The sequence below is a fragment of the Nothobranchius furzeri genome, chromosome 1 (assembly GCF_043380555.1).
Source record: "Nothobranchius furzeri strain GRZ-AD chromosome 1, NfurGRZ-RIMD1, whole genome shotgun sequence".
NCBI lineage: Eukaryota > Metazoa > Chordata > Actinopteri > Cyprinodontiformes > Nothobranchiidae > Nothobranchius > Nothobranchius furzeri.
This window is the reverse complement of record NC_091741.1, coordinates 55,569,129-55,594,510: the sequence shown is the minus strand read 5'-3', so window position 1 is coordinate 55,594,510 and position 25,382 is coordinate 55,569,129. Positions and strand designations below refer to the sequence as shown.

Sequence of the window (25,382 nt, the reverse complement as noted above, 5' to 3'; positions counted from 1 at the left end):
ATTGACACCTGTGATGAGTTTTATGTTTGTCATCACCACGCTCAGTGCACCTGGTTAGCTTAGCTTCATGACACTTTTTAAGCATTTTTACCAGATCTACTCCTCTGTTCTTACTTTTCATACCTTTTAAGCTGAACTTGTTCCTTCTTTAATTTATTTTTTTACCAGTTTTAAAAATAATTTCCCTGAGTTCACAGAGCAATGCCCTCCCTGTTCTTCTGTAGCAAAATAATGCAAAGTTTTTCTGCACTACAGTGAACGGCCATGAAGTTGGTTTGGGATTCGAGAGAGCTCATTAAGAAAGTGTGAAGTCGTGACTGGCTGCTTTATTGAAGTGGCAGAAATTGTGCACACTTTGAAGAAGGTTGAGAAATAATATTAACTGGAAAAATAACATAGTGAGAGGTATTTCAGCCTTATTATAAATTATTTTTGGGGGGGTTTCAGTTCAAGAAAATAAAAAGAACCAATCCTGGTTCTGGAGATCTGCTGTCATGCAAGTTTTAGTCATTTCCTTGCACCAGCACACTTAAATGACTGAAGTAGCTTTTCAGCAGCTCATGAAGCTCTGCAGAAGCTTGTTAATTGCTCACTAATTAAAACCAGGTGTGTTGGAGCAGTGAAACGACAAGAAGATGCTGGACAGCGGACCAGAATTGGTTTTCCCTCATCTACAGTGCAATCTTACCCCCATCAATATTGGATTGTGACTGAAAGATCAAGATACAGGACACAATCTGCTGGAAAGGGCTTCCTCTGTGGAGGGACCAGGCTCCACCTTCCAGATAAGGTGAGGAGCTTCAATCATCCTGGGGGCGGGGGATCAAAGTAGAGTTACTGCCCATGGTTGACTTTCTCTGGAGGTTCTCTGGGAACATCTCTCTGGGGTGAAACCCACCATGCAGGTCCTGAACACATCAGAGGGGTTAGATGTCTTCTCCAGCTCCATGAGAAGCCAGAATGCTGCTGGAGAGAAAAATTTTGGGCGTCCTTCCTGGATCTGTTGCCTCTGCTTGGACAAATGGTTGAATGGATATCATTTTAGTTTGACCTTAGCTCCTCAGTTTGAGCACTTTTGTTTCTCAAACAGGCTTTTTGCTTTCTTGTTGAAGGTGGAAATCTGTCACTTTGGGTTTCCCTATCAGCCTTGAACTAATGAGGCATTATGCAAGAAGAAAGCACATTTACATCAGGAAAGAAAGCAAACACTTAAACTATCCAATTGCTTCCCTCTTGAGCTGTAATTTTCCTAATGCCAGCACACAGTGGTAAAGAAAGACTAATGCGTGCTTTCACCCTTCCCTAAAGTAGAAATTAACAAGGCTGCGGCAAGCTGAAATGAGAAGCAGGAAGCTGGTAAAGCTAGAAGGCTAAACTCTCAAATTCAAGCAATTTCACTCAGCGGTAGAGCATGAGTTCTCATTTTCAATCATTCAGATTTCATTTGCCATCTCCAGCTAGCTTGGTGTAATAAAAATCTAAAAGATTAAAAGATTTAAACACTTAATTAAATTCCCAAGTCAAAACTAAGGATATCTTAAAAATGCATAAATGAGTTAAGATAATTTGCCTTCAGCTTTGTTAGCAGAGTTCTTACAATAAGCTCTTTTATGATTAGTTTTCATGACTCCTCACATTTACATTAAAAATTTTCAAGACGGTGATTTTACTTCCTTGTTCCTCAGTGTTTTTGTGCTATAAAAACCCAAATGAAATTTTGTTAAAACATAATTTTGATTCCTTTTTTAACCCAAACTATTATCTGAAACTTTGTTCTCAAGTGTCATAACCATAACGTTAACAAAACAATATTTAACAAACATACCAGTTTGACTAAAGCAAAACAGAAATGAATGTATCCTAAGACACGTTTACACCACATATGGCTATAATTTTATTGTAAGACAGAAAACAAATGTGCTTTATTCATTCAGTTTTCTATCCGAAGATCTTTCATGACACTGATTCATAATCTGATCGGTGTCGGCCAAAACACCCAAACCGTGTTGTTTTTAGGCTACTTTTAACATGACGCATGCTAACTCATTGTACTGCTTGTGGCACAGGCGCACATAACTTTTTCAGTTTTATGTTTGACATCGATGTACAAATTCACTCACCACAAACAGAAATAAGGTTTAAAATACTTAATAGCATTTTATCTTAACCTTGACCTTTGAAAAAGAACCTGCAGTCCTTTTAATAATAAACAAGCACCCAGACTGAACAATGTCTAACAGAATTGGTTGAACCTTTGTAGATAATTAACACATCCATTAAAGATCCCATATTTTTGTAAGATTAATCTTGAACAATTGTCTTATTTTTTTTACATGCATGTCGTTAATTCTACCTCCATCTATGGGCGTTCCTCAAGGGTTGATACTGGGCCCAATCTTATTCGAAATCTAAATTAATAGCGTTGTTCATGCTGTTGACAGTTTTCATATACTTTATTTGCGAATGACACTGTATTATGTTTATGTTTATTCATTTGGCAGATGCTTTTATCCACAGCGACTTACAATTTATAACCTATAGGGCATGTTGTGATCTGTGGGGGAAACCGGAGTACCCGGAGGAAACCCACGCATGCATGGGGAGAACACGCAACTCCACGCAGAAAGGCCACAGCCAAGTTTCGAACCTGCGACCTTCGTGCTGCGAGGCAACAGTGCTAACAACTGTGCCACCACGCAGTTCTTCCTTGAACACAGCTTTGTCCTCCTTGCAGCACAACTTTAATTGTCAACATGCCTTCTCCAACCTTCATCTTCATTTAAACACAAGTAAAACAAAGTTTGTGATCTTCAACCGTAACTTATCGCAATCAACTTTACACCCTAGTATTGTTTCCCTGGATGGTACAGAACTACAACTTGTCAGTTCCTATAAGTATCTGGGTATCTGGCTTGACAGCACACTTTCATTTGACATTCACATTAATTCATTACTTTCTGAAGTCAAGTCAAGAACTGGGTTTCTATACTGCAACAGGTCATCCTTTACTCATTCTGTAAAGCAAACCTGGTCAAAATGACAAACATTTCTGTAATGTTTCTGGAAGTATGCACCAAGTTTCAGGTTCTTCACAAAAGATGTTTATAGTGTTCATTCTCCAGCTGACCTCACCTCTACCCTTAAATAGATTATCTAATACTGCCCCCTTGTGGGCAGAGCCACCATAGGTATCACTACATCCCCCTCTGTCACACACACAAAAAAAAAAATATATATATATTGTGCTGTTTCTTGTGTTCTTGTGCTGTTTCTTCAGTTTATGCCCTACTAAAGATTCAATCTCTCCGGAGGCTTAATGATGCGAGTTGTCCTCCTGAGCCCACAGGATACAGGCTCAGATATGGCTCCCTCTGCTGACGAGACACTGTCTTGCACAGCCATCCCTGCTGACAAGCCAGGCTGCGCGTTCGGCCCAACAACAAGAGACGAACCATCATTACAGTCCTGTCCCTGAAGAGTCTCTTGTGTCTTCAACAAGTCACGACGGTTGTGCCTCAATGTCTGGCCATCTTCAGTCCTGACCACATAGGATCTAGGACCAACTGTCCCCAAAACAGCAGCTCTCCTACTCCAGCGACCAGAATCCCCAACTCTCACCGTATCATTCTGGACCAGCGGCTCCAGTGATCTAGTTGACTTGTCATAGTTCCTCTTCTGTCTCAGCTGCAGAGACCTTCTTTGGAACCCCAGATCCTGGGGTACCCCATGGGCGTCACGGAGTGGGAGAGTGGTCCTCAATCTTCGTCCCATCAGAAGTTCAGCAGGGGACACACCATGTTCAAGTGGTGAGGCTCTATAATTCAATAGAGCCAAATGGGGGTCAGCATGGCTGTCTTTCTCCTTCCTGAGAAGATGTTTCACGATTTGGACCCCCTTCTCAGCCTTCCCATTCGACTGAGGAAACAGTGGACTCGAGGTGATATGCAGGAAGTCATAATCCACAGCAAACTCATGAAACTCTTGGCAGCTGTAACACGGTCCATTGTCACTGTACACAACATGAGGGATCCCTTGTCGGGCAAAAATGGATTTCAAAGACGAAATGACAGTAACAGCAGAAATATTGGGGAGGACCACCACTTCCGGATAGTTGGAATAATAGTCAATCACTAATAAGTAATGTCTTCCATCCAAATGAAACAAATCAGTCCCCACCTTGTGCCAAGGCTCTTCAGGTAGATCGGTGAGCACCATCGGCTCTTTGGTTTGTGTCATGTGATACTTCAGCAGGTCCTACATCCTGAAACCATTCTGTCAATATCAGTGTTGATTCCTGGCCAATAAACCGCTGACCTGGCTCGTCTTTTACACTTTTCCCTGCCCAGATGCCCCTCATGCAGTCAAGGCCAGATTAACCATATGGGCAACTGGGCAATTGCCCAGGGCCCACAAACTCTAAAGGGCCCAGGGCAGCAAGGGCATGAGCAAAATGCTGTATCTGTAATCTCCCGCTTTATATTAAACTAGGATGACCGTACGTCCTCTTTTCCCCGGACATGTCCACTTTTCACTCTCTGTTCGGGCAATCCGGACTAGGGGTTCTTGATGAAAATGTCCGGCTTTTGATCCAGGAGCATGGATCGAATTATGGGGGAGCTGTATATCCTACACATCCAGGGGAGCCGGAAAAAAAGTGTTTTACCTATATTACATCACCCCAGAAGCCTTTGTGTAATTCATACCCTGTCCAGGAGTATTAGTTATACAGTGTTTATAAAAGCCCCTCAGACATGACTGACATGTTCTAATATTATCAGATGACAAACTAACTTATCAGGCACTCTGTCTCATCTGCTGCTTTTCTAAACTTGCAAAAAGTAACAAAACCATTTGAAAGCCACTATTTGTGGATTCTCTGAAAGTTTCCATGGAGTGTGTGACAACTTATGTTTTCATTGATCCTATCGTCTAATCTCACAGCTGAAACAAGCATCCTTAATAATCTGTGCACAGGAAGCTTACCGATGCTGTAGTAAAACAAAAGGTATAATAATTTATTATTAATAAAACCTTGTTGCAGCACTAAAGCAGAAAAATGAGATTTTGCAATAACTATGCTAAATATTTACATGTGAATTGTTTTAGAGCCCTTTTATTGGCAGAATCTGATATTAATTTAGTTCTTACAAAAAAATGGGTCCCAACGTGGTTTGTGTGGCGTTGCCATAGAGTGACGTCATGGGAACAGATCCCCTGTCCTTTTTTTTGGAAATGGAAATATGATCACCCTGTATTAAACTGTCCACCCAGGCTTTTGCGCTGCACAGAGATGCTTCGTTGCCTATGACTTTGAACGTCAGTTGAGAGCGGTTGAGAGTCAGTCTCATGCAGACTGACCAATGAAGAGAGGGCCTCAAGTTAAGACCCTCTCCTCATTGGTCAGTCCACACGAGGTGGGTCAAAGTTACCCTAAGCGGGTTACGTGATGTCAGGCATTCAAGTATTGGGTATATTTATTGCATATTACAGTAATATATTCTGTATGTGACCATATTATGGTGATCCTTGGGTCGTGATGATGGGGCCCTTTAATATTGTTGCCCAGGGTACAACAAAGTGTTAATCTGGCCCTGCTCCAGATGGCCAGCAGAGCAGGGTCAGGTCTATCACCTGGAGAGAGGGTCAGGATACTATGTAATCAGAAAAATCATTACGGACGGTTGATGACGTAAGCTCAGTCTGGTTTATGATTAAAATTGCATCTTTCTCTGAAAATTTCAACTAAACACAGAGCCCCTTTTCCCTTTATGGTTAAATGCTTTAATCCCAGCTAAACTTCAGAGCTCCAGTCTCCAGCTCGCCTCTTCTTGAAGCATTAATTCATATCCTGTAGCGCCTCCTAGTGGTCAACTTTAGTAGTTCTCCTGGAAAAACTTCAGACAAAATTCATAAAGAGCAGGTCCCTGAAAAGACTGGAAATAGTTTATTACACATTAGACTTCCTTTGAGACCTGGGTTCTCAAGATGAAAATGCATCAAGACATCAGGACCCAGATAAGAGACTAGTAATGTGATTAAAATTCCTGTTAGAAAAATTAGCTAAAAACTATGTTGCCACGTTAACAGCATACCCATTCGTCCCTGTTGTACTGTAAGAGGCTTTATTCAAAGGAAGCAGAAACCTGCTGCTGGACAGACACAAATACACAGAAAATACTGGGAACTGAGCAGCATGCAGACGTTTAGGAGAAGTGTGCTAAAGGAACATGGACTGGAACTCTAACAAAAACCAGACACAAGCTTTCCTACTGCTCAGGTGGTAATAGTGACTTTACAGATGTGAACATTGAACACAGATGTACAGGTCTGACACAAGCAACCATCAACTTAACAGAGAACTCAGTCCACGAAAACATTTGACTGAATTTCATCACAAGTCACAAACCTATAAATGATTTAACACTAATGCATTACACCTCCTAAAAAAACAGCAAAATGATTTGAAAACATCAAATAAAACAAGAACATCACAGAACAAAATTATTTTAACAAATCTAAGAAATGAACTGAATGTTTGTGTCCCCCCCCCCCCCCCCCCCCCGGCAGCTCCTCATAGCTTTGTCAAACTGGTCAAGTAGAAATCAGAAACAGTAAATCAAACAGTCTTATTATTACAAAGAACTCAGTCCATCAGTGTTCTTCAGCGGCAAAAGTAATCAAGAACTCCAGAATCCTGAAAACAAAAGACTTTTTACAATATGGCTGTGATCATTTTTGGTCTCTTATTCATCTTGAGTTAGGATTTTTAAAACTAAACAGTCATAAGAAACTGCAGAAGGTTTATAGGTCATCGTGTTTGAAGCTCCTCTTTACCACATGAACCTCTGAGTGGCCGTGCTGTCTGGCCACTGGAAGGTCTTGGTGATAAAAATGTAAATGGTGACAGTGTTTATGGCAGCGTACAGCAGGAACTCCAGCAGGAGACGAGGGAGTGATGGGAGAGGCATATGCAGACGATACATCAGGTACGGAACGATGAAGTATCTGAACTCCAGGAGCTTCTGGGGAACTGTGGCGGCCACAAGGCACACGAGGTACGCCAGCATCCAGAGAAGAGAGCGCGACTTAAAGGAGTCCAGGAAGTTCCACCCGGCGAAGACGTAGGCGGGGACAAGGAGGAAGCGCACAAATTCGTGCCTCTGGAAAACCTTTTTCCATACGTAGAAGGGGAAGTGGCGGTTGTCTGCGAGGAGGTACTTGTGAACAAAAGTGAACTTCCACACAAGGAGCAGAGAGACGGCCATGATGAGGAGGAAGATGTATGGCTGTTTCCTCAGAGCCTGGAGGAAGCGGAGCATGCGATGGTAACTTAGCGATACAGGGAGAGAGAAGAAGAGGGAGAAAGAGAAGAAATAGAAGAGCTGGGGGAAGTTGAGGCAAGCTTCGTGGCTCGTCCTGTCGCCAACCACTATCCCATCATTCAGAATCACAAACACCAGAAAACCGACGCCCACCGCCGCATAGGGCCAGGCCACCAGCATCACCGCCTTCACGTGACTGGGCGAGGAGAAGAACTCCAAAGCGAAGGATATTACTTTCTTCGCTCCACTAAACGACAGTGGAACTTGGGAGGGAAGAGACTTCTCATCCCTCTTTTTTGTGTGCTCTGTCCTCCAGGCTTCATCCATTTTGGCGGCCACCAGCGTGCCTGCGCAGAAAGCCACCCAGATGATATTGGTCTGACGGAACAGCAAGGAGCAGACACCGAGCAGCGCTGAGGCCTTGTGGCAGCCGTAGAGCATCATGAGGTACGCGAAGAGGATGAAGAAGGTCGATCCGGCGTCAGTGTAGTAGAGAAAGTTGAAGAAATAGAGCACAGGGAAGGTGGACAGAGACAGCGCTGATAGGACTCGACGAGAGGTTGTTCTTGTCTGAAACAGAAGTGAGATTTTAGAGAACGAGCAAAAACCACAAACCTGTTTATCCCACTGATTCTGTCTTACCTTCTCCCTGAAGTGCAGCTTGCAGATGAGCAGGTAGATCACATAGAGATTGCCACAGTTGAAATGCAGGTTGATGAAGCGCAACATAGTAGCAGAACATACGATGTCACCCGTCAGGTCGGCAAGCCACACCACAGGCTTTATGATGCCCACGGAGATCAGGTAAAGGCCTGGTGGGGTGGTGATCATCGGGTCCCACTGTAGGGTTTGTCAGCAACATGAGATTAGAAAAACGTTAAACCAAAGAGACTCTCAGCCTCAGCTGTCAAGAAATACAAAACCTTTCTCTACATTTCTGTACTTGCTAGTCAGGTGGGGATTGGTTTAAATCAGGATTTATAAAACTTAAATAGTTGTTTCTGATCTCCAAAACATCACTATTTAATAGCTGTGTCTAATAAATGTAATAGCTTTCTTTTACATCTGAACATGTTGTAAATCAATGTTTTTTGTCAATATTTAGCATGTTGTATATTTGAAATTGATCAGCAATTATATGTAGTCTTTGTTTTGTTATTTTAAATATTTAGTAATTTTGTGTTTGGATCATTCAGTAAATCTTTTGGGGTTCTTTTTTCACAATTGTAGAATTGGATTTAATAATTTACGTTACCATTTCATATTACAGTCAGATGTTAATACATTCACTGAACATATCAGATTATTAAAAATATATTTCAACTACCATTAAAAAAATAACATTTGTTCACTAAAAATATTCTGGATCCAGATTAAACGTTCCAAGCTGAAAACTAATACGGGATTAAAACCTCTACAAGCTGCCACATCACTGGTGAAATTACAAAATAAAAGCCCAGCTGTTGGCTAATCCTAATCATCTACTCAGTTTCCGTGACTACAACTGCGTTAAAAAAATAATGTTACCTCGTTAAATTTCCCATGGCAGTATTTCTGAGCTTGCGGAATGTGAAAGATCTCGTCCATGTACGGCTCCCTCTGCTCTCGGGTGATTTTAGAAAACACCAAACAGGATATCAAGAAGTTGGTGCTGCAGAGGGCAGTGAAGATGTACCCTTCAAATTTCTCCATGTTGGACGGTGGAGCTAAATTTAACAATTAGTTTGTTCCTAAACTAAGTATTGTATTGTTTTATATCGCGCATAAAGATCTAATTCGAGGATTAAAGCTGATCCACAACAGAAACGCGGAGAGAAACGGCATTAAGTTCGTTCAGTGATGCTAAACGGAAGTATTTGTTTTCAACAACGGTATGTCCGCCTTGGAAATGTGTCCGACAGGGGATCGCCACTTGCCAGTGTTACAAGTATTCCCTACATTCGTTAAAAAAACATTTAGCGTGATGAATGGTGATAATTAGTTCAATTTAATTGAATTTTTAGACAGTTTAACTTAATGTTATTTTTTGCATAAACTCCTCGGTTTACGACATTTCGTTCCATATCGTGTTTCTGTATTTTAGTTCCGGCTGTGCGTGTTTGTTGTTCGTTAACGACAAGCAGCGCCATAAATGGAATAAAACCACCTAATTTTGTCCAATATTTTTCAACATGCACCTTACTCGTGTGCTGGAACTGTATCCCGATACCAGAGTGACACAAATACTTTATAAGGATGTCAAAAATGCAGCAGAGTTGAGACGAAAAGCCATGGAGGGCAACATAAACGGTGCTCTGGTCAACCCCACGATGGTGAGTCTACTGTAATTGTTTGGTGTCAAAATTTAAAGTGGCTTCTTATATAAAATTTGTACATGCTTACATTTTGAAAATTATCCTTGTAACGGGTAAATTGTTAGACTTGTTTTGTACTTTTACAGCTAGTTGGTCCTTTCCAAGTGTTGGTGGCTGCAAACAAAGCTGTCCATCTACAGACAACTGGGAAAATGAAGACAAAAACTTTAAACGCAGAAATAATCTTCAATCTCTCACCTACTAATAATGTAAGTGACACAATGAAAATATTCAGGCAAAAACTAGAATTTTTCTGACTTTTGTTTCGCTATTATCATTGCCAAGGTTTCTGTCTTCTTTCTAAAATCAGATCTCAGAGGCTTTTAAAAGATTTGGCATCTCAGATGGTGATCACTCCATCCTAGTGGTTGTGGTTCACAAGAGTGATGAAGTACAGTTTGTGTCAGACATCAGCGCAATGGTGGATGGACAGCAGCTTCCAGTGGATGATGTGTCCTCGCTGTCTGACTTCAACAAGATCAAAAAGGTGTGACTCGTGTTCAAGGATGTCTCACTCTCTTAGTTTATATTTTTATGTCCAAATCCATAAAAGTAGTGATGTTATTACTTAATTTTTAAAAATATCAGTTTTTCCTGTTTCTTTGAGCTTGCAATTTATGCTTCAATTAAGTGATTTTTTTCTGAGAACCAATTATTCTATATTTTCCAATAATTTATTCCATCATAAAATCAAGAGAAAGTTTACACTTAAACTGTTTTGTTGTGCTTTTCAAGGTTTAATTGGAATAACATTTTTTTTATCCCTTGAAAAATTGCAAAATTAAATTTTAGGACGCCCACCCCCTCAAAAAAACAAAATAAATAAATAAATGAAATGGATAAACTCACCTTTCTGTTAGTAGGTCATAAAATCTAGAAGAAGTTAAATTTGATAAAAGTTTTTGTGCTTTTTCTGCAAAGCCTCTCTTGTTTTAGCAGGACAATGCTAAAACTGTATGCTGTAAAATTATCCAAGAATTTCCTTAAATTCTGCACATATTTATTTTATAAATATATGATAAATAATCTAGCGTATCTCTGAGTCATAGGACAGTACTATCATACACACAAACACACGGTAGTGACAAGTTGCACAGCTGCCCTGGGAATTGCTGACAGCGACTAGGAATATCACTTGACATGATTTCTCACTTTGAAATGTAAATGTTATTGTCAAATAACTCATTTTAAGCTGCATGTCTCATTACAGCTGTTTAAAATCACCCCTCAGGAGGAGAAATGTGGGCCTCTGCTTGATGCAGTCGTATGCAGAATGGCCATCAAGGATGTTTTATAACTGCAAAGGACAGAAAACCAGAGCAGCCCTCGTGATTTGATGCAGTTTGTGTCAAATGACACGCGCACTCACACAAAGCTTTGTCTCTGTGCTGAGTGAAATGTTTTTCATGCTTTTTGCTTATTTCCTGGATTTGTTCCATACCATGACTATGTAATACAGATAAAATGTTTAAAGGCATTTAGAGAAATCCTTCAACAATATTTAACATTGTCCTCATTTTCTACAATAAACGGTCCTCTTTCTGAATATTTTGAATGTGTTTTGTCATTTTGAGGCTCTGAGTCTTTTTACCAGCAGGGTGTAATCATGTGAACAGGTTCTCATGCACAGCTCTGATAAATGATAGATCCAAAGTGCTCAGAGACAAATGTCAGTAAAATGCCTGAAGACTAAAACAACAAAAAATCAGTCTAGCATGAAATTGTTTTACCTGTCAAACCTCTGCTGGAGAATAAAGCAAATGGAGCAAATATTTGGAACATTTAGGTGTACTCTTACATACGGGTGCAGGTTATAAAGTTAAAATATCATGACAAATGTGATTTATTTTAGTAATTCCATTCAAAAAGTGAAACTTGTATGTTAGATAATTCATGACACACAGACTGACATACTTGAAATGTTTTTCTTTATCTGACGAATGAAACTCCAAATTCAGTATCACAGAATATTAGAATATTGTGAAAAGGTTAAATATTGAACTGGTGACACACTAATCAGTTCAATAAATCAGAACACAGCAAAAATATTTTAAATGTCTCAATTCAGTTCTGTAGACTACACAATGGGAAAGACTGCAGACCTGACAGTTGTCAGGCAAGTCACACAAGGTGAAGAGGCTGGCTGTTCAGAGCTTTGTGTCCACGCACATTAATAGAGAGGCAAAGGGAAGAAAAATGTGTGGTAGAAAAAAAAGCGTAAAAGCAATAGGGCTTGGGATCACACGGGATTATGCATTGAATTCTGGAATGCGCGCAGACACGTTGATGGCCTTACGAGTGAAAACAAACGGTACGTTGCAGAGAAGAAGCAGAATTGGGAGAAAGGAAGCGCTAAACAACATGTCAAAATCCAAAAAAGGATGCAGAATATACAGGGATATGTTAAAAAAAGACTATGAGAACCGGTATGTGGACAAAATCAGCATTATGAATGGTTTGGATCAATATAAAGACCCGAGACTGAATCATTAATGACGACTTGTTGCCACCGCTGTTCTGCATCCTAAACATTTTCAGTCAAACTGTTTTTGTGAGCAGATGAGATGTACTTTTTATTTGTTGTTTTTTCTAGTAAAACAATTAAAACCGTTATCTCATAAAAGTGAGATAACATGCCCTATAGGTTAAAAATTGTATGTCGCTTTGAATAAAAGCGTCTGCCAAATAAATAATTTCTTGTTGTGGTTTTAAAGCATCGACATATAGTTTTAAAGACATGTTGATGTCATTTAGAACAGAGGAAAGAGCCACAGCAAACTCTGCTTCAGTCACCGTGTTTATAAGAAACTCAGCATCATGGTGCATGACGTACGCTGCTCAGCGCTGATTGGCTCAGTTGCATCTAAAACTGTTTAGTTTTTGTTGTGAGAACATACACAATTGTTTGGGACATGAATTTTGCTGTCCCCCAATTGGAGAGCATTAGGCCCAAAGTGTTGAGGGGCCAGGTAGAGGTCTCCGGTGGGCCGGTCGTAGCCCACGAGCCACCAGTTGAAGTTCACTGATGTACAGGCTTGGAGGATAAACTTCATTTTATTTCTATATAAACATTGTCATTTATTAATTCATAAAGTTAATTGTTTATCTATTTATGGAAACCAATAATGACAATTGAAGCTCAGGAATGTGCATGCAACCTAACTTTCGAGAAATCACTATCCAACAAAAGAAATGAATTCATACATAGAAGAACGCTTGTATTGAATACATAGATGTGTTAGACAATAGAAATTTGTTCATGAATCCTATTCAGACCACTTGATGGCGCTACAACAAAACAGGAAAAAAGTCAGCAGATGCTCCTGTTCTCTAACACGTCCTTTAGTGTGACATAAAGGCTCTGGAGCCTCTACAGCATTACCATTCGATAAATTACAACTCTAATAGCCATGTCTGGAAGAGGCAAGGGAGGCAAGGGACTCGGAAAAGGAGGCGCCAAGCGTCATCGTAAGGTTCTCCGTGATAACATCCAGGGTATCACCAAGCCTGCCATCCGCCGTCTGGCTCGCCGTGGTGGAGTCAAACGTATCTCTGGTCTCATCTATGAGGAGACCCGCGGGGTGCTCAAGGTGTTTCTGGAGAACGTCATCCGTGATGCAGTCACCTACACCGAGCATGCCAAGAGGAAGACTGTAACTGCCATGGATGTAGTGTACGCTTTGAAGAGGCAGGGACGCACTCTGTACGGCTTCGGAGGTTAAAACGTAACTCTGTTTCATACCCAAAAAGGCCCTTTTCAGGGCCACCAACTTTTGAATGAGAAATCTTTCATTTCCTTTATGAATTTAAATTGCCTTTGGTGTAAACACTGAATCATAAAGATTAAAGAAGTCTACGCGTTAAGACTCACTTGTTAAAAACAGCCATATGTTACTAATAGAAGACCCATTAAGTGCCACAGAAACTTTCCTAATTTCCTTCTATCTAGTGATGGGTAGATGAAGCCTCATGAAGTGTTGCAGCACATTCCCCAAATAGTATTGATATTGTGTTGACACCGTGCTGCTGTTTTGCTCTATAATGACACTTACTGAACTTTAAATATCATTGCAGGCAACCTACTGGAGATTAAACACTGATTCAATGACCTAATCATCCTTGTATACACTGTAAGCTGTTGTAGGCCTACTTCATATGGTATTATTTTAAACTTAAATTTAAAATATATACACCTCAAAATATTCTGTGAATGATATCGAGTGACAATTAAAGGGAAAGTGTTGTGAATGTGATATTACCCATTTCAGTGTCATTGACTCAAAAGTTGTTTTTTTTAAATAAATTTTTATTCAGAAAAATCAGTTTATCCAATGTTTTAGCATTTAGTCTAATGCGTTTATTGGACACTATTTCACCAGCTTTCGAAAACACGCATTAACAGGGCACAGAAGAACCTGAGGTACACAAAAACTGTAAAGCCAGGTGGAAAAGGTTTGGGTAGGATGTCTTCCGGTTCCCCCAGTATGTTAATGGATTTTCTTGTCTTGAAATGTTTCCCTCTGCTAAGTAGCGCTGGACCTCAATCATCGAGTCAGCTGTTGCATTGGTGGTTTGTCTGCCAACCTCTTGATCAAGCTGGTGCCACAGATTATCTGAAATAATAAAAAATACATAGAAGTTTTAGTTTTTGTCTTCTCTGTATTAATACACATTAGCAACAAAACAAATGTGAAAATAAGCTGATAATACTGAACAACTTGGCTGAAGTGGGTAACTGCTCTAATGAAGGTCCAGGCTGTGGCTCAGATGTTGTGTGAGCAATTACTGCAGCACACTCCATTTTCAGGCGATTGACAGCCTCACTACACTTGGAGGAACTACGAAATCCGAGTGTTTTAAATCTGGGGTCTAAAAGTGTTGATAGGGTCAACACACTTAATGACTCCAGGTTAGAAGCAGTGTCTGTGACGCGACGTCTAAGTTGGTCATGGAGATGTGTGGCTGCTTGTGTGTGTAGATGCAAAGAGTTCCGCTCAAGTGCACAATTTAGCATTTTCATCATCGGGATGACCTTTGATCCTAAAACTCTCCTCTCCTCAGACAACTCCACTGTGGCCTGATGGAAAGGGGCCAGCACAAGAAGTGCTTCCCTTAAGATGTTGAACTCATCAGCTGTGAGTGTGTTAAATCTGTCTGGAGAGGCAAGAGATACCCACGCTGGTTCTTTCTCATCATGTAGCTGTGACAGCATCTGATATGTGCTGTTCCAACGTGTTGGTACCTCAGTGACAAGTTTCAAGGTGGGCCGTCCCATCTGTTGCTGCACTTGAGCAAGCTTCTCTTTTGCTGTGGTGCTGGACCTGAAGAATGATACGATTTGCCTAGATTTGTGTCTTATGGATGAAAGTTCAGGGATCTGATCACAGGATTTTTTTGACTATTAAATTTAGTTTGTGTGCAAAATGCAGATTGAATGTCGAATTTGAAGAGTTCGTGTTGCTGCTATCATGTTTGGTGCTGCGTCGGTCACAAGACACCTTACCTTATTTGTTATGGCCCAGTCATCCATCATGCCCCTTTTGACTTGGGCCAGATTGTCAGCAGTGTGACTTTGTGGAAAGTGTTTGACTCCCAACACAGATGTACACAACTGCATATTATCATTGATGTAGTGACAGGTAAGAGCTAAGCCTCCATGTTCAAGCAGGTCCACATGTCAGCTGTTATACTCACTTTCACAGCTTGCTGTACTTCGCTTTTTACTCGCTCGAGTTCCTCCGCATGTCTTTTGGCCATTATTTCCTTAACCGTCTGAAAATGAATCAAAATCAAATCAGTCTTGTACTCAACACATTAGACCACCTGTCATTAAAGCAAGAAAAACATCCAGCTATGAAGTTCTCTGTGTTTTGCCCTGTTGAATAGAAGGTAGGAATTTAAAACGAAATCCTGTTTTATACCCAAATGTGAGCTGACACACTGGATGGAAATTATTCAAGCATGCATGATGTTTGAATCACAAGTGTTTCTTTTTGTTTGCTGTGTCATAAACCTTAAATCAGACGATGGTCTAATACATTTGTTAAGCACTGTATATATTACATGAGTAACAGCAGCTATCTGAGACATTGTGTATACAAACCTTTCTGGTTGGCAAAACGTAAGATGGATCAAGGACCTGAATCACCCCCCTGAACGCCTCGCTCTCCACAATGCTCAGGGGTTGGCAGTCCTTTATAATAAAATTCAGGACTGCTTGGTCCAGAGCAATCTTCCTAGATTTCAAAATAATAAAACATATATTAGTAAAACAGTTGTGACAAAGCATGCCCAGTGTCTATATAGGTCTACCTGTGTCCGTGCTTGGTGTATTTGCTTCCTCTTCGTTTTCATGCTTGACTCTAATGTCTCAGCATTGCACAAGTGCTTATTTGTATAAGACAACTCCGCTGAGCAGATGCAACATTTACCCTAAATAAAATTAAATAAATAATTTACACTGAGAGTCAGTCACATTGCCGTTTTCAACTCTGACAGATGCGCAGAAACAAGGAAAGACCAAAACGTACCTTATTTGCAGTTAAAAGATCAAAATTATCCCACACAGCAGCAACTTCTTTTTCTCTCTGGCTCCATTTTCTTGATGGAGAGAGGGATGTCTTGTTCTATCTTTGAAATTGTAATTTCCTTCTTTTCACGGCGACTCATCCCAAAAGGATCTGGCTGCGCACTCATCCCGTTGACAGATGCTCGACACCTTGTAAACTCAGTTTGGCGCCTTGGCAATGACCGACACAGCAGCAGTTTCGGTCACGTGACTTTTTCTTAGAGCAACACACGCATCGACACAGGTTTCGCTCCATGAGTTTTGACACTTGCGCCGGTGTTGCTGGACCCATCAATACTTTTATCAGTTCATAGGATTTAGTAATGGAAAAACTAATATTAGCGGTACAAATTCACCCCGAGCTTGTTTATTATTGGTGCCAGGATTATTTCTCATTAGAAAATGTGGGTGGCTCTTAAAAGAGCCTTTGGGTTCGTGACGTTAACCAGGAGTTTACTTGGAGCTGGTGTACTTGGTAACAGCCTTGGTGCCCTCAGAAACAGCGTGCTTAGCCAGCTCACCAGGCAGCAAGAGGCGGACAGCGGTCTGAATCTCCCTGGAGGTAATGGTGGAGCGCTTGTTGTAGTGCGCCAGACGAGAAGCCTCAGAAGCGATGCGTTCAAAGATGTCGTTAACGAACGAGTTCATAATGCTCATAGCCTTGGACGAGATCCCGGTGTCGGGGTGGACCTGCTTCAGCACCTTGTACACGTAGATGGCATAGCTCTCCTTCCTGGTCCTCTTCCTCTTCTTTCCTCCCTTGCCAGCGGTTTTGGTCACCGCTTTCTTGGAGCCCTTCTTGGGCGCAGACTTGGCAGGTTCAGGCATTTTACGATCGCAAAATCAAACGACAGTAACGCTGAGCGCTACGGAGACTTCTTTATACAAGCTTGAGGCTAATTTTCCTGCTCCATCTCCCGCCTGTGATTGGTTGAATACATCAGCTGGTAAATAGGAGGTGGGATTTGTGTCATCTAACCATCATTAGAGAAAGGAAAATGAATTAGTTTATTAATAACTTTAACCGTTCTTGGTAATGCAGCTAAAAATCGTAATTTATTTTACAGTTTTATAACAATTTAATGCATGATGGGGAGTACAGGTTGACACTCAAAACTAAAATATGTTATCTGGCTGACCTTTTTTTCCTTTACCTGTATATAGTTTAAAATATGATGCAATATGGTGACTAGAAATCACCTTGGCGAACCTTAACTTTCCAAAACTGTATACAGCGTAGTACTATAACATTTTAGCTTAGGAAATGCACAATTATACATTACTGTATATGCAACATTGTAACAACCCTTGATACAAGCCATTTAATTAATAAACCTAAGTTCTTGATGCTGCATAATGAACTTGCATCTCATAAATGTAATTATTGATGTGGACAAGAAAAATAGGAAGTATGTGATTAGTAAAAATGATAATTTAGAACCTACTCTCAAATTTAATCCTGCATATTAAACAGAACAACAAACAAAGATGAAAGCTCTTTGTTTGGAGTGTGTGGCTCTTAAAAGAGCCGTTTTTGGAGCTAGTAGCGGTGAGAAGCAGCATCTTTACTTGGTCTTGGCGGGCTTCTCGGTCTTCTTGGGCAGCAGCACAGCCTGGATGTTAGGCAGCACACCACCCTGAGCAATGGTGACTCCACCCAGCAGCTTGCTGAGCTCCTCGTCGTTGCGGACAGCCAGCTGCAGGTGACGGGGGATGATCCTTGTCTTCTTGTTGTCTCGGGCGGCGTTTCTAGCCAGCTCGAGAATCTCAGCCGTCAGATACTCCAGCACAGCAGCCAGGTAGACCGGGGCGCCTGCACTGACACGCTCTGCATAGTTACCTTTACGCAGCAGCCTGTGAACAAGGCCATGGACGTAATTTTGGGGGGGGGGGGGGGGGGGGGGGACATGTCCCCCCCACTTTTTCCAAAATCAAGTTTTGACCCCTGCACTTTTTACCATCCAAAAACAATATTACGCTATATTAAATTGACACTGGTTGAGCTCTAAGACCAAGCGGAAAACAGCCGTTTGTGTTGAAACCTGTTTCCCATTAGAGCATACTGTAAAGCCCCCCCACACACACACACACACACACACTTCTCAAGTGAAAATTACGTCCATGAACATGGCCCACTGGAGCCCGGCACGGGAGGAGCGGGTCTTGGCCTTAGCTCTGGCCTTGCCTCCGGTTTTACCACGACCACTCCTTGTTCAAGTTTGTTTCTGGAGGAGATACTCGAGTAATAGTGGCGACTGGCGAGAACTAGCCTCAAACCTCCTACAGGTTTCTGCAGAGTGGAGAGAAAACGGTGGCAGCCAACCAGAAGAGCTGAGGAGACTTTTTGAACACAGCGTGTCTCCGATACGCTACGGTTTCTGTCCCGTGTTCTTTAGTGCATCTCTGATCATTTCATGTTGTCAATGCTTTTCTACTTCTGTGAATTGGACTAAGAATACTTGAAGTTGACTTGTTTGTTTTACTGAATTGAGACTCCAAATTGAAGTTTGTTTTATTCATTTTTTATTTGTAAATCTTTAATGTGTCAAAATGTATCAGTTACTGGATCTTAACATCCAAAGTTTATGTTCCTTTTTAAGAGCAGAAACTTGAGGACCACAGATGGATTTTTATTGGAGCTACAATTGAAATTTCCACTTTGACAACGTTAATTAATACTTAAGTCAATATTCACGTGTAGATCTTTATAATACAGTGTTTACCCCAGAAGCAATTTCGTTGAGCAAATGGAAAATTTCTCATTATTGAAAAGTTAGTGGCCCTGAAAAGGGCCTTTTTTAGTATGACTCAGAATTACAGTTTAACCTCCGAAGCCATACAGAGTGCGTCCCTGCCTCTTCAGAGCGTACACTACATCCATGGCAGTTACAGTCTTCCTCTTGGCATGCTCGGTGTAGGTGACTGCATCACGGATGACGTTCTCCAGAAACACCTTGAGCACCCCGCGGGTCTCCTCATAGATAAGACCAGAGATACGTTTGACTCCACCACGGCGAGCCAGACGGCGGATGGCAGGCTTGGTGATACCCTGGATGTTATCACGGAGAACCTTACGATGACGCTTGGCGCCTCCTTTTCCGAGTCCCTTGCCTCCCTTGCCTCTTCCAGACATGGCTATAAGAGTTGTAGTTTATCGAATGGTAATACTATAGAGGCTCAAGAGCCTTTATGTCACGCTAAAGGACGTGTTAGAGAACAGGAGCATCTGCTGACTTTTTTTCCTGTTTTGTTGTAGCGCCATCAAGTGGTCTTAATAGGATTCATTATAGTGATGGGAATTCCGGCTCTTTTTAGAGAGCCGGTTCTTTTGGCTCAGCTCACCAAAAAGAGCCGGCCAAGTGGCTCCTCAGATTTTCTGTTGCGTAGAGTACATTTATGACCAAAATCATGCTAAACTATATGTAAAATAATTTAATAATGTAAAAAAAGAGCAGTATATCAAATATTTATCATTTCTATGGATTTAATAACTGAACACTTAAGAAATCTCCACTTCCCTACTGCTGGCGCTCATTTTCTCACCGTTTTCGTCGCACTCTCCTCTCTCTCGCTCGTCTTTTTCCTCCTCCTCATTCCCTCTCGTCTCCCTCCACTCGCATGTGCTCTGCTGTGTGTCTGTATGAGTATGATCCTCCCTCTTCCCCACCCCTACTGCTCTGTGTGTGGACAGTCTGGACACACAGTTACACATGTTGACCAATCGCCTGTAGCTTTCACCAAGGCAGGGGGGAGGGGGGAGGGGAGGGGACGGCTCCCAATGACGAGCCGGCTCCCGTCGTTCACTTCAAAGAGCCGGCTCTTAGAGCCGTTTCGTTCGCTACCGACACATCACTAATTCATTAACACATTTCTATTGTCTAACACATCTATGTATTCAATAAAGAGTTCTTCTATGTATGAATTCATTTCTTTTGTTGGATAGTGATTTCTCGAAAGTTAGGTTGCATGCACATTCTTAAGCTTCAATCGTCATTATTGGTTTCCATAAATAGATAAACAATTAACATTATGAATTGATTAATGACAATGTTTATAAAGCTCAGTTCTGATTGTGCTCAAATCTACCATTTTGAACTTTAAAAAAATCTAATTCAAGATTCACAAACTATGTTTTACAGATTACATTAGTGTAGAATACTCTTGTCCAGTTTGGAAAAGTGCATATTTTATTTTCATATTTAGAGCAGATTAAATATGCTCGGGGACTTGAAAAATTGGTTGGAGTTGCATTTTCTCCTCCCCCGCTGCTTGCCGGGTTACCTATTCCCACTTCTTCTTCTCAAGTCAGAGCTTTTCTGGGTCTCTGTTCATACTACAGGCGATTTGTACACAAATATGCCTTCGTTGCTCATCCTTTGCACAGACTCACACAAAAAGATGTGGCATTCGACTGGACTGATGAATGTTCGGCTGCGTTCCAAACATTGAAAGCTGCACTAACCAGTGCTCCTATTATGGCTTTTCCCAACTTTCATCAGCCATTCATCCTCAGTACTGATGCTTCCAATTGTGCTGTGGGTTTGGTACTGTCACAGATCCAAAAGGGGGAGGAACGAGTCATTGCATATGCCAGCCATGTTCTGACCCATGCAGAAAGAAAATGGTCCACATATGATAAAGAGTTCTGGGCTATTGTCTGGTCAGTCAGACATTTCCGGCATTACTTAAGTTCAAACCCCTTCACAATTATCACTGATCATCGTCCACTACTCAGCATCGGGAAAATGGGTGGCACACATGACCCGACAGGATGGAGAGCTCGTTGGACATTGGAGCTGGATCCATATGTGTGGACAATCATACATAAGTAGGGACAGAAGCACGGAAATGCAGATGCTATGTCACGTATCCCGACCCTAACCCAGAAGATACGGAGGAAAATTCACAACCCCCTGAAGAAGATCCTCCTGCTCCTGTCAACCTGGAACTACAGCTTCCATTGGACATAAACACGTCAGCTCAAGTTTGTACATCACAAACAGACAGTTCTGCGCCTCAACCTGACGATGCAGATGGAGATATTCTGACGCATACATTTTCTAGCTAGAGAGGTTACATTTTGGCTGAACAGTCGGCAGATCCAGTTCTTGCTGAAGTGTATACATGGGTACAGGGGAACAAAAGACCTTATCTCAGAAAAGTTAAAGGAAAGCTACAAAGAAAGCTATGGTGGCAGTTTACAAAATTTATGATTTTAGATGGGCTACTTTGTAGGCAGGCTAACACTGCACCAGGAAAGCCATCTGTCCTTCAAGTTTTGATACCCCAAAAGCTTGTTACAGAGACTTTACATATGCTGCATGGAAATCCATCTTCTGGTCACTACAGCGCTGACCGCACACTTAGTAAAGCTTTAAGTATGTGCTATTGGCCAAGTATGAGATCTGATATTGACCAGTTTTGCTCTGTATGCCCCACATGTATGGGGTGCCATTTGTAAAGTCAAACAGTCATAATCTAACAGCAATATTTTTGGTTATTTAGCATATCATAAGAAAAAAAAAATTGGGAGTTCACTTTTTCAAAGTCATATTTTCATCATGTTATTCATACATTTATAAATGTTAAAGTTTCCAAATAAATATTTAGTTAGCAAGCTAAATATTTAATTTTTAGTTAAATATTTCTTTTGTAAACTAAATATTTAGGTCTGATCTAAATATTTAGTTTGTAAAATAAATATTTAATTCACTAACTAAATATTTAATTTACTAATTAAATATTTATTTTGGAACTAAATATTTAATTTGTAAATTAAATATTTATTTTCCAAAATAAATGTTTAGATCCCAGCTAAATATTTATTTTGGAGCTAAACATTTAGTTTGCAAAATCAGTATTTGGGAAATAAATATTTAAGTCTGACCCAAAAATATAAAATATAGTGTGGAGCTAAATAACATCGTGGAAAATAAATATTTAGCTGGTACTTAAATATTTAGCTAATATGCAAATTTGCTTGCCAATAAGTGGAAGGTGGTTACCAAAATAAAAGCTGGATCTAGCTAACTTCTTTATAAACTCTTGCTCCGAACCAGAACTTGTTTTATCTCCGGTTCTATTCTTCTGAACATGTCCGACTTGTTGGACAGCATTCTTTTTTCTTTTGTGGTCCTCCATTTTAGGATGAGATTTATGGTTTTTCTAGGACTGAAATGGGGACATTTCATTTAAAGAGAGGGAAGAGTGTAGGATGAGATTTATTGTTTGTGTCTGGTGAATGTCTCTGGCGGAGTGATACACCCGAGAGAGGGTGCTGTTTGGTCAGTGGAGAGTCAGCAGGGAAAAAAATAACGGTTAAAGTTATGGTTGCAGCTCTGATGAAGACGTTTCCCCGTGTCGTTTCTTCGATCTCTCTCTACCCTTGACCCTCGAGTATAGTAACATTCAGCTCATCCAGAGTGTTACACTAGGTTTGAGGAATACTGTAGATTGTTTTGCACTGTGGGCAACCAACTGACTCAAATGAATTTAAAAAAATGTGTTTTGGTGAGTCAGTTCAGTAAAAAGAATCAAGTCAACATCAAGGATTTAGTCCAATTCAAGTGGAAAATCATTGTGATTAGATACATGAAATGAGTGATGCATTAAAGTACAAGAGACCCAAATTATTAACAACAAAATACAATTAATAATCTAGAAAAAGACAGTTATACCAGGGTTTTCAGTCCACATCTTGAACATATTGCACTGACACAGGAACTAGTTGGTTTTAAAACACAGCTTCAGGATTTTCAGTGACAATCACTTAATAACCGCTTGACAAAGTACTGGGGACAATTTTCCTTTCACTTCACGTCAAACTTGAATTAACAGGGTTAGGGTTGGCATTTGATACCAGTGTTGGGCAAGTTACTTCAAAACTGTAATGCATTATTTATTACTTGTTACCCTCATTTAAAAGTAATTAATTACATTACAATATTACTGATTTTGAAATTTAAGGCATTACACTACTTTTGCATTACTTTAAGTTACTTTCACCAAAACAACTTCAATATGAATCTGGTAATGTGACGCTCAGTGAGCTCATGACATATATGTGGAAGGTGATGTGGCGTCTGAGCTAGGATCGCTGTTAAAAACAGTCAGATATAATAACAGTGCTTTAAAATGATTGTTTATTAAATAAAAGCAACAACAATCTGTACTCTCAGCACGCTGCCATCTTATATTAACTGAGCAGGGAGTGAGGTGATGGGGGCTCCAAGCCTATATTTGCCTTGGTCCCCAAATGCCTTGATACGGCCCTGGATGTGGGACTGACTTCTGGGGTGATCTGATTCTATCACATGTATAAATATTAAATGCTTATAAATTATTGCTTTTCACTGGTAAAAATGTGTATTGGGGATAAATCTACCTACTTTTTTCTTTTCAAGCACTTTGTTTTGTGTTCTTGATTTTATGTGAATAATATCCTGCCCTTTCTCTCTAACCTTCCTGCATGCTGCATGTTTTCTCCGTCTTCTAGAAAAACTGTAAACTAGATTTCCTAGTTTCTTACTAATCAGCCAAAGGGATCTACCAAACACAAAAATAAATAAAAAAGCTTCGCGCTGCGCTCCAGCAGCAAGGATTTGAAATCACCGGCGCACAGATTATGAACTCAGCTAAAAATTACATGAAGTACCGGAGAATATGGGCAGATATAAACGATCGCAAACGAAATACTTTGTTTTGGTGGAGCGATTTTGTGAATATAACAGCGGCCGCGCGTAGGACGCAGCTGGAGTATTTGAGCCATTACCGCTGCGTCCTCTCTGCTCATAGAATGCCCGCAAAGCTGAGTCCATAAATGACGTCATATATGTAGATACTGGATCTTTTTTCAGGCTTCCCGCAATTTGAATTTTTAGGAAACCCGCATCTTGATTCTGGGTTTAAGAATGCGTTGTATTTACTGCGTTACAGACAATTGTACCGAGTAAATATTACCATTTTCTTTCCCTGTAATGCCTTACATTACCACATTACAGCAAAAAGCATTGCATTACAGTAGTTAATTACTTTTGTACCGCGTTACTCCCAACACTGTTTGATACTAGGATTATTTCTCATTAGAAAATGTGGGTGGCTCTTAAAAGAGCCTTTGGGTTCGTGACGTTAACCAGGAGTTTACTTGGAGCTGGTGTACTTGGTAACAGCCTTGGTGCCCTCAGAAACAGCGTGCTTAGCCAGCTCACCAGGCAGCAAGAGGCGGACAGCGGTCTGAATCTCCCTGGAGGTAATGGTGGAGCGCTTGTTGTAGTGCGCCAGACGAGAAGCCTCAGAAGCGATGCGTTCAAAAATGTCGTTAACGAACGAGTTCATGATGCTCATGGCCTTGGACGAGATGCCGGTGTCGGGGTGGACCTGCTTCAGCACCTTGTACACGTAGATGGCATAGCTCTCCTTCCTGGTCCTCTTCCTCTTCTTTCCTCCCTTGCCAGCGGTTTTGGTCACCGCTTTCTTGGAGCCCTTCTTGGGCGCAGACTTGGCAGGTTCAGGCATTTTACGATCGCAAAATCAAACGACAGTAACGCTGAGCGCTACGGAGACTTCTTTATACAAGCTTGAGGCTAATTTTCCTGCTCCATCTCCCGCCTGTGATTGGTTGAATACATCATCTAGTAAATAGGAGGTGGGGTTTGTTTAATCTAAACAGCTGCTCCTGATGGCATTTTTTGTAGAAAGGTTCAGTAATATAACATTTTAAACACACAGAAATCGCTAATATGTTTCTGTTCAGTCCCAGACCCTACCTGAAATCTATGCAGCAATGCCAGTTTGTCCATAGTGTTCAGAAATTAGATCATAAATGAACAAATACTTCCAAAAACTATTGACATTTAAGGAGCATTTCCTTTAAACAGCATTATATATTATATATACTTTAAAGTAATTGTTCTGTTCTGTTCTGATTAATTTCCCAACCAATGAATCAAAAACTCTCATAAAATGAATAAAGCTGAAGATAGTTTAAATAAAATACTAATTGTTTTTTATGACAAAATAAAAAATTTAAGCAGGTCGAACTGAAGTAAAAATTTTTACAAACCGAATCCAATCTGCATTTAATTTTTGAAACCCCGCCAAGGGTCTCAGCCAGCGCGGACCTCCCTGTCCCGGTATCGA

The 25,382-nt window shown here is 40.7% G+C and overlaps 7 protein-coding genes across 10 annotated transcripts; 2 read left to right on the top strand and 5 right to left on the bottom strand.

Moving 5' to 3' along the window:
* Positions 1-649: 649 nt before the first annotated feature.
* Positions 650-11,222, top strand: tprkb (Tp53rk binding protein). 4 transcript variants are annotated; one of them, XM_054739600.2, is made up of 6 exons: positions 650-790; positions 7,639-7,769; positions 9,535-9,634; positions 9,763-9,885; positions 9,987-10,163; positions 10,887-11,222. In XM_054739600.2, exons 2-6 carry the CDS (start codon positions 7,765-7,767, stop codon positions 10,971-10,973), a joined length of 492 nt encoding a protein of 163 aa, XP_054595575.1. In that variant the 5' UTR covers positions 650-790; positions 7,639-7,764; the 3' UTR covers positions 10,974-11,222. The 4 variants fall into 4 exon arrangements, with proteins under 4 accessions (XP_054595575.1, XP_054595574.1, XP_015812016.3 ...); XM_054739599.2 differs by lacking the exons at positions 650-790; positions 7,639-7,769 and adding an exon at positions 9,055-9,193; XM_015956530.3 differs by lacking the exons at positions 650-790; positions 7,639-7,769 and having other exon boundaries at positions 9,226-9,634; positions 10,908-11,222.
* alg10 (ALG10 alpha-1,2-mannosyltransferase) lies at positions 5,922-9,014 on the bottom strand. The gene is made up of 3 exons (XM_015956509.3): positions 8,850-9,014; positions 7,965-8,162; positions 5,922-7,892 (listed from the first exon to the last, which is right to left on the bottom strand). The coding sequence occupies exons 1-3, from the start codon at positions 9,012-9,014 to the stop codon at positions 6,831-6,833; spliced, it is 1,425 nt and encodes a 474-aa protein (XP_015811995.3). The 3' UTR covers positions 5,922-6,830.
* Positions 11,223-12,834: 1,612 nt separating the features above from the next.
* On the top strand, positions 12,835-13,542 carry LOC107383748 (histone H4). Its single transcript, XM_015956544.3, has one exon. It carries the CDS (start codon positions 13,087-13,089, stop codon positions 13,396-13,398), a length of 312 nt encoding a protein of 103 aa, XP_015812030.1. The 5' UTR covers positions 12,835-13,086; the 3' UTR covers positions 13,399-13,542.
* Positions 13,543-13,957: 415 nt separating this feature from the next.
* LOC107383741 (histone H2B 1/2) lies at positions 13,958-17,184 on the bottom strand. Its single transcript, XM_015956536.3, has 5 exons — positions 16,207-17,184; positions 15,989-16,108; positions 15,780-15,912; positions 15,371-15,448; positions 13,958-14,289 (listed from the first exon to the last, which is right to left on the bottom strand). Exon 1 carries the CDS (start codon positions 17,070-17,072, stop codon positions 16,698-16,700), a length of 375 nt encoding a protein of 124 aa, XP_015812022.1. The 5' UTR covers positions 17,073-17,184; the 3' UTR covers positions 13,958-14,289; positions 15,371-15,448; positions 15,780-15,912; positions 15,989-16,108; positions 16,207-16,697.
* A 593-nt stretch (positions 17,185-17,777) lies between these two features.
* LOC107382380 (histone H2A-like) lies at positions 17,778-18,655 on the bottom strand. Its single transcript, XM_070553324.1, has 3 exons — positions 18,618-18,655; positions 18,372-18,452; positions 17,778-18,113 (listed from the first exon to the last, which is right to left on the bottom strand). Exons 1-3 carry the CDS (start codon positions 18,653-18,655, stop codon positions 17,810-17,812), a joined length of 423 nt encoding a protein of 140 aa, XP_070409425.1. The 3' UTR covers positions 17,778-17,809.
* Positions 18,656-18,744: 89 nt separating this feature from the next.
* On the bottom strand, positions 18,745-19,838 carry LOC107383761 (histone H4). Its single transcript, XM_015956550.3, has one exon. The coding sequence runs from the start codon at positions 19,375-19,377 to the stop codon at positions 19,066-19,068; it is 312 nt and encodes a 103-aa protein (XP_015812036.1). The 5' UTR covers positions 19,378-19,838; the 3' UTR covers positions 18,745-19,065.
* Positions 19,839-24,213: 4,375 nt separating this feature from the next.
* Positions 24,214-24,804, bottom strand: LOC129162979 (histone H2B 1/2). Its single transcript, XM_054739601.2, has one exon. The coding sequence runs from the start codon at positions 24,756-24,758 to the stop codon at positions 24,384-24,386; it is 375 nt and encodes a 124-aa protein (XP_054595576.1). The 5' UTR covers positions 24,759-24,804; the 3' UTR covers positions 24,214-24,383.
* Positions 24,805-25,382: the final 578 nt, after the last annotated feature.

What these genes read in the sequence shown, in the direction of transcription:
- LOC107382380 (XM_070553324.1), bottom strand. Translation starts at nt 18,655, where the DNA reads ATGATCAGAGATGCACTAAAGAACACGGGACAGAAACC. An exon ending in AAGAACACGGGACAGAAACC is followed by an intron (nt 18,453 to 18,617) that starts GTAGCGTATCGG and finishes AACTTGAACAAG; the next exon opens with GAGTGGTCGTGGTAAAACCG. An exon ending in GCCGGGCTCCAGTGGGCCAT is followed by an intron (nt 18,114 to 18,371) that starts GTTCATGGACGT and finishes AAATTACGTCCA; the next exon opens with TGGCCTTGTTCACAGGCTGC.
- LOC107383748 (XM_015956544.3), top strand. Translation starts at nt 13,087, where the DNA reads ATGTCTGGAAGAGGCAAGGGAGGCAAGGGACTCGGAAAAGGAGGCGCC.
- alg10 (XM_015956509.3), bottom strand. Translation starts at nt 9,014, where the DNA reads ATGGAGAAATTTGAAGGGTACATCTTCACTGCCCTCTGCAGCACCAAC. An exon ending in GCCATGGGAAATTTAACGAG is followed by an intron (nt 8,163 to 8,849) that starts GTAACATTATTT and finishes CAAACCCTACAG; the next exon opens with TGGGACCCGATGATCACCAC. An exon ending in AGCTGCACTTCAGGGAGAAG is followed by an intron (nt 7,893 to 7,964) that starts GTAAGACAGAAT and finishes CTTCTGTTTCAG; the next exon opens with ACAAGAACAACCTCTCGTCG.
- tprkb (XM_015956520.3), top strand. Translation starts at nt 9,494, where the DNA reads ATGCACCTTACTCGTGTGCTGGAACTGTATCCCGATACCAGAGTGACA. An exon ending in CTCTGGTCAACCCCACGATG is followed by an intron (nt 9,635 to 9,762) that starts GTGAGTCTACTG and finishes GTACTTTTACAG; the next exon opens with CTAGTTGGTCCTTTCCAAGT. An exon ending in ATCTCTCACCTACTAATAAT is followed by an intron (nt 9,886 to 9,986) that starts GTAAGTGACACA and finishes TTCTAAAATCAG; the next exon opens with ATCTCAGAGGCTTTTAAAAG.
- LOC107383761 (XM_015956550.3), bottom strand. Translation starts at nt 19,377, where the DNA reads ATGTCTGGAAGAGGCAAGGGAGGCAAGGGACTCGGAAAAGGAGGCGCC.
- LOC129162979 (XM_054739601.2), bottom strand. Translation starts at nt 24,758, where the DNA reads ATGCCTGAACCTGCCAAGTCTGCGCCCAAGAAGGGCTCCAAGAAAGCG.
- LOC107383741 (XM_015956536.3), bottom strand. Translation starts at nt 17,072, where the DNA reads ATGCCTGAACCTGCCAAGTCTGCGCCCAAGAAGGGCTCCAAGAAAGCG.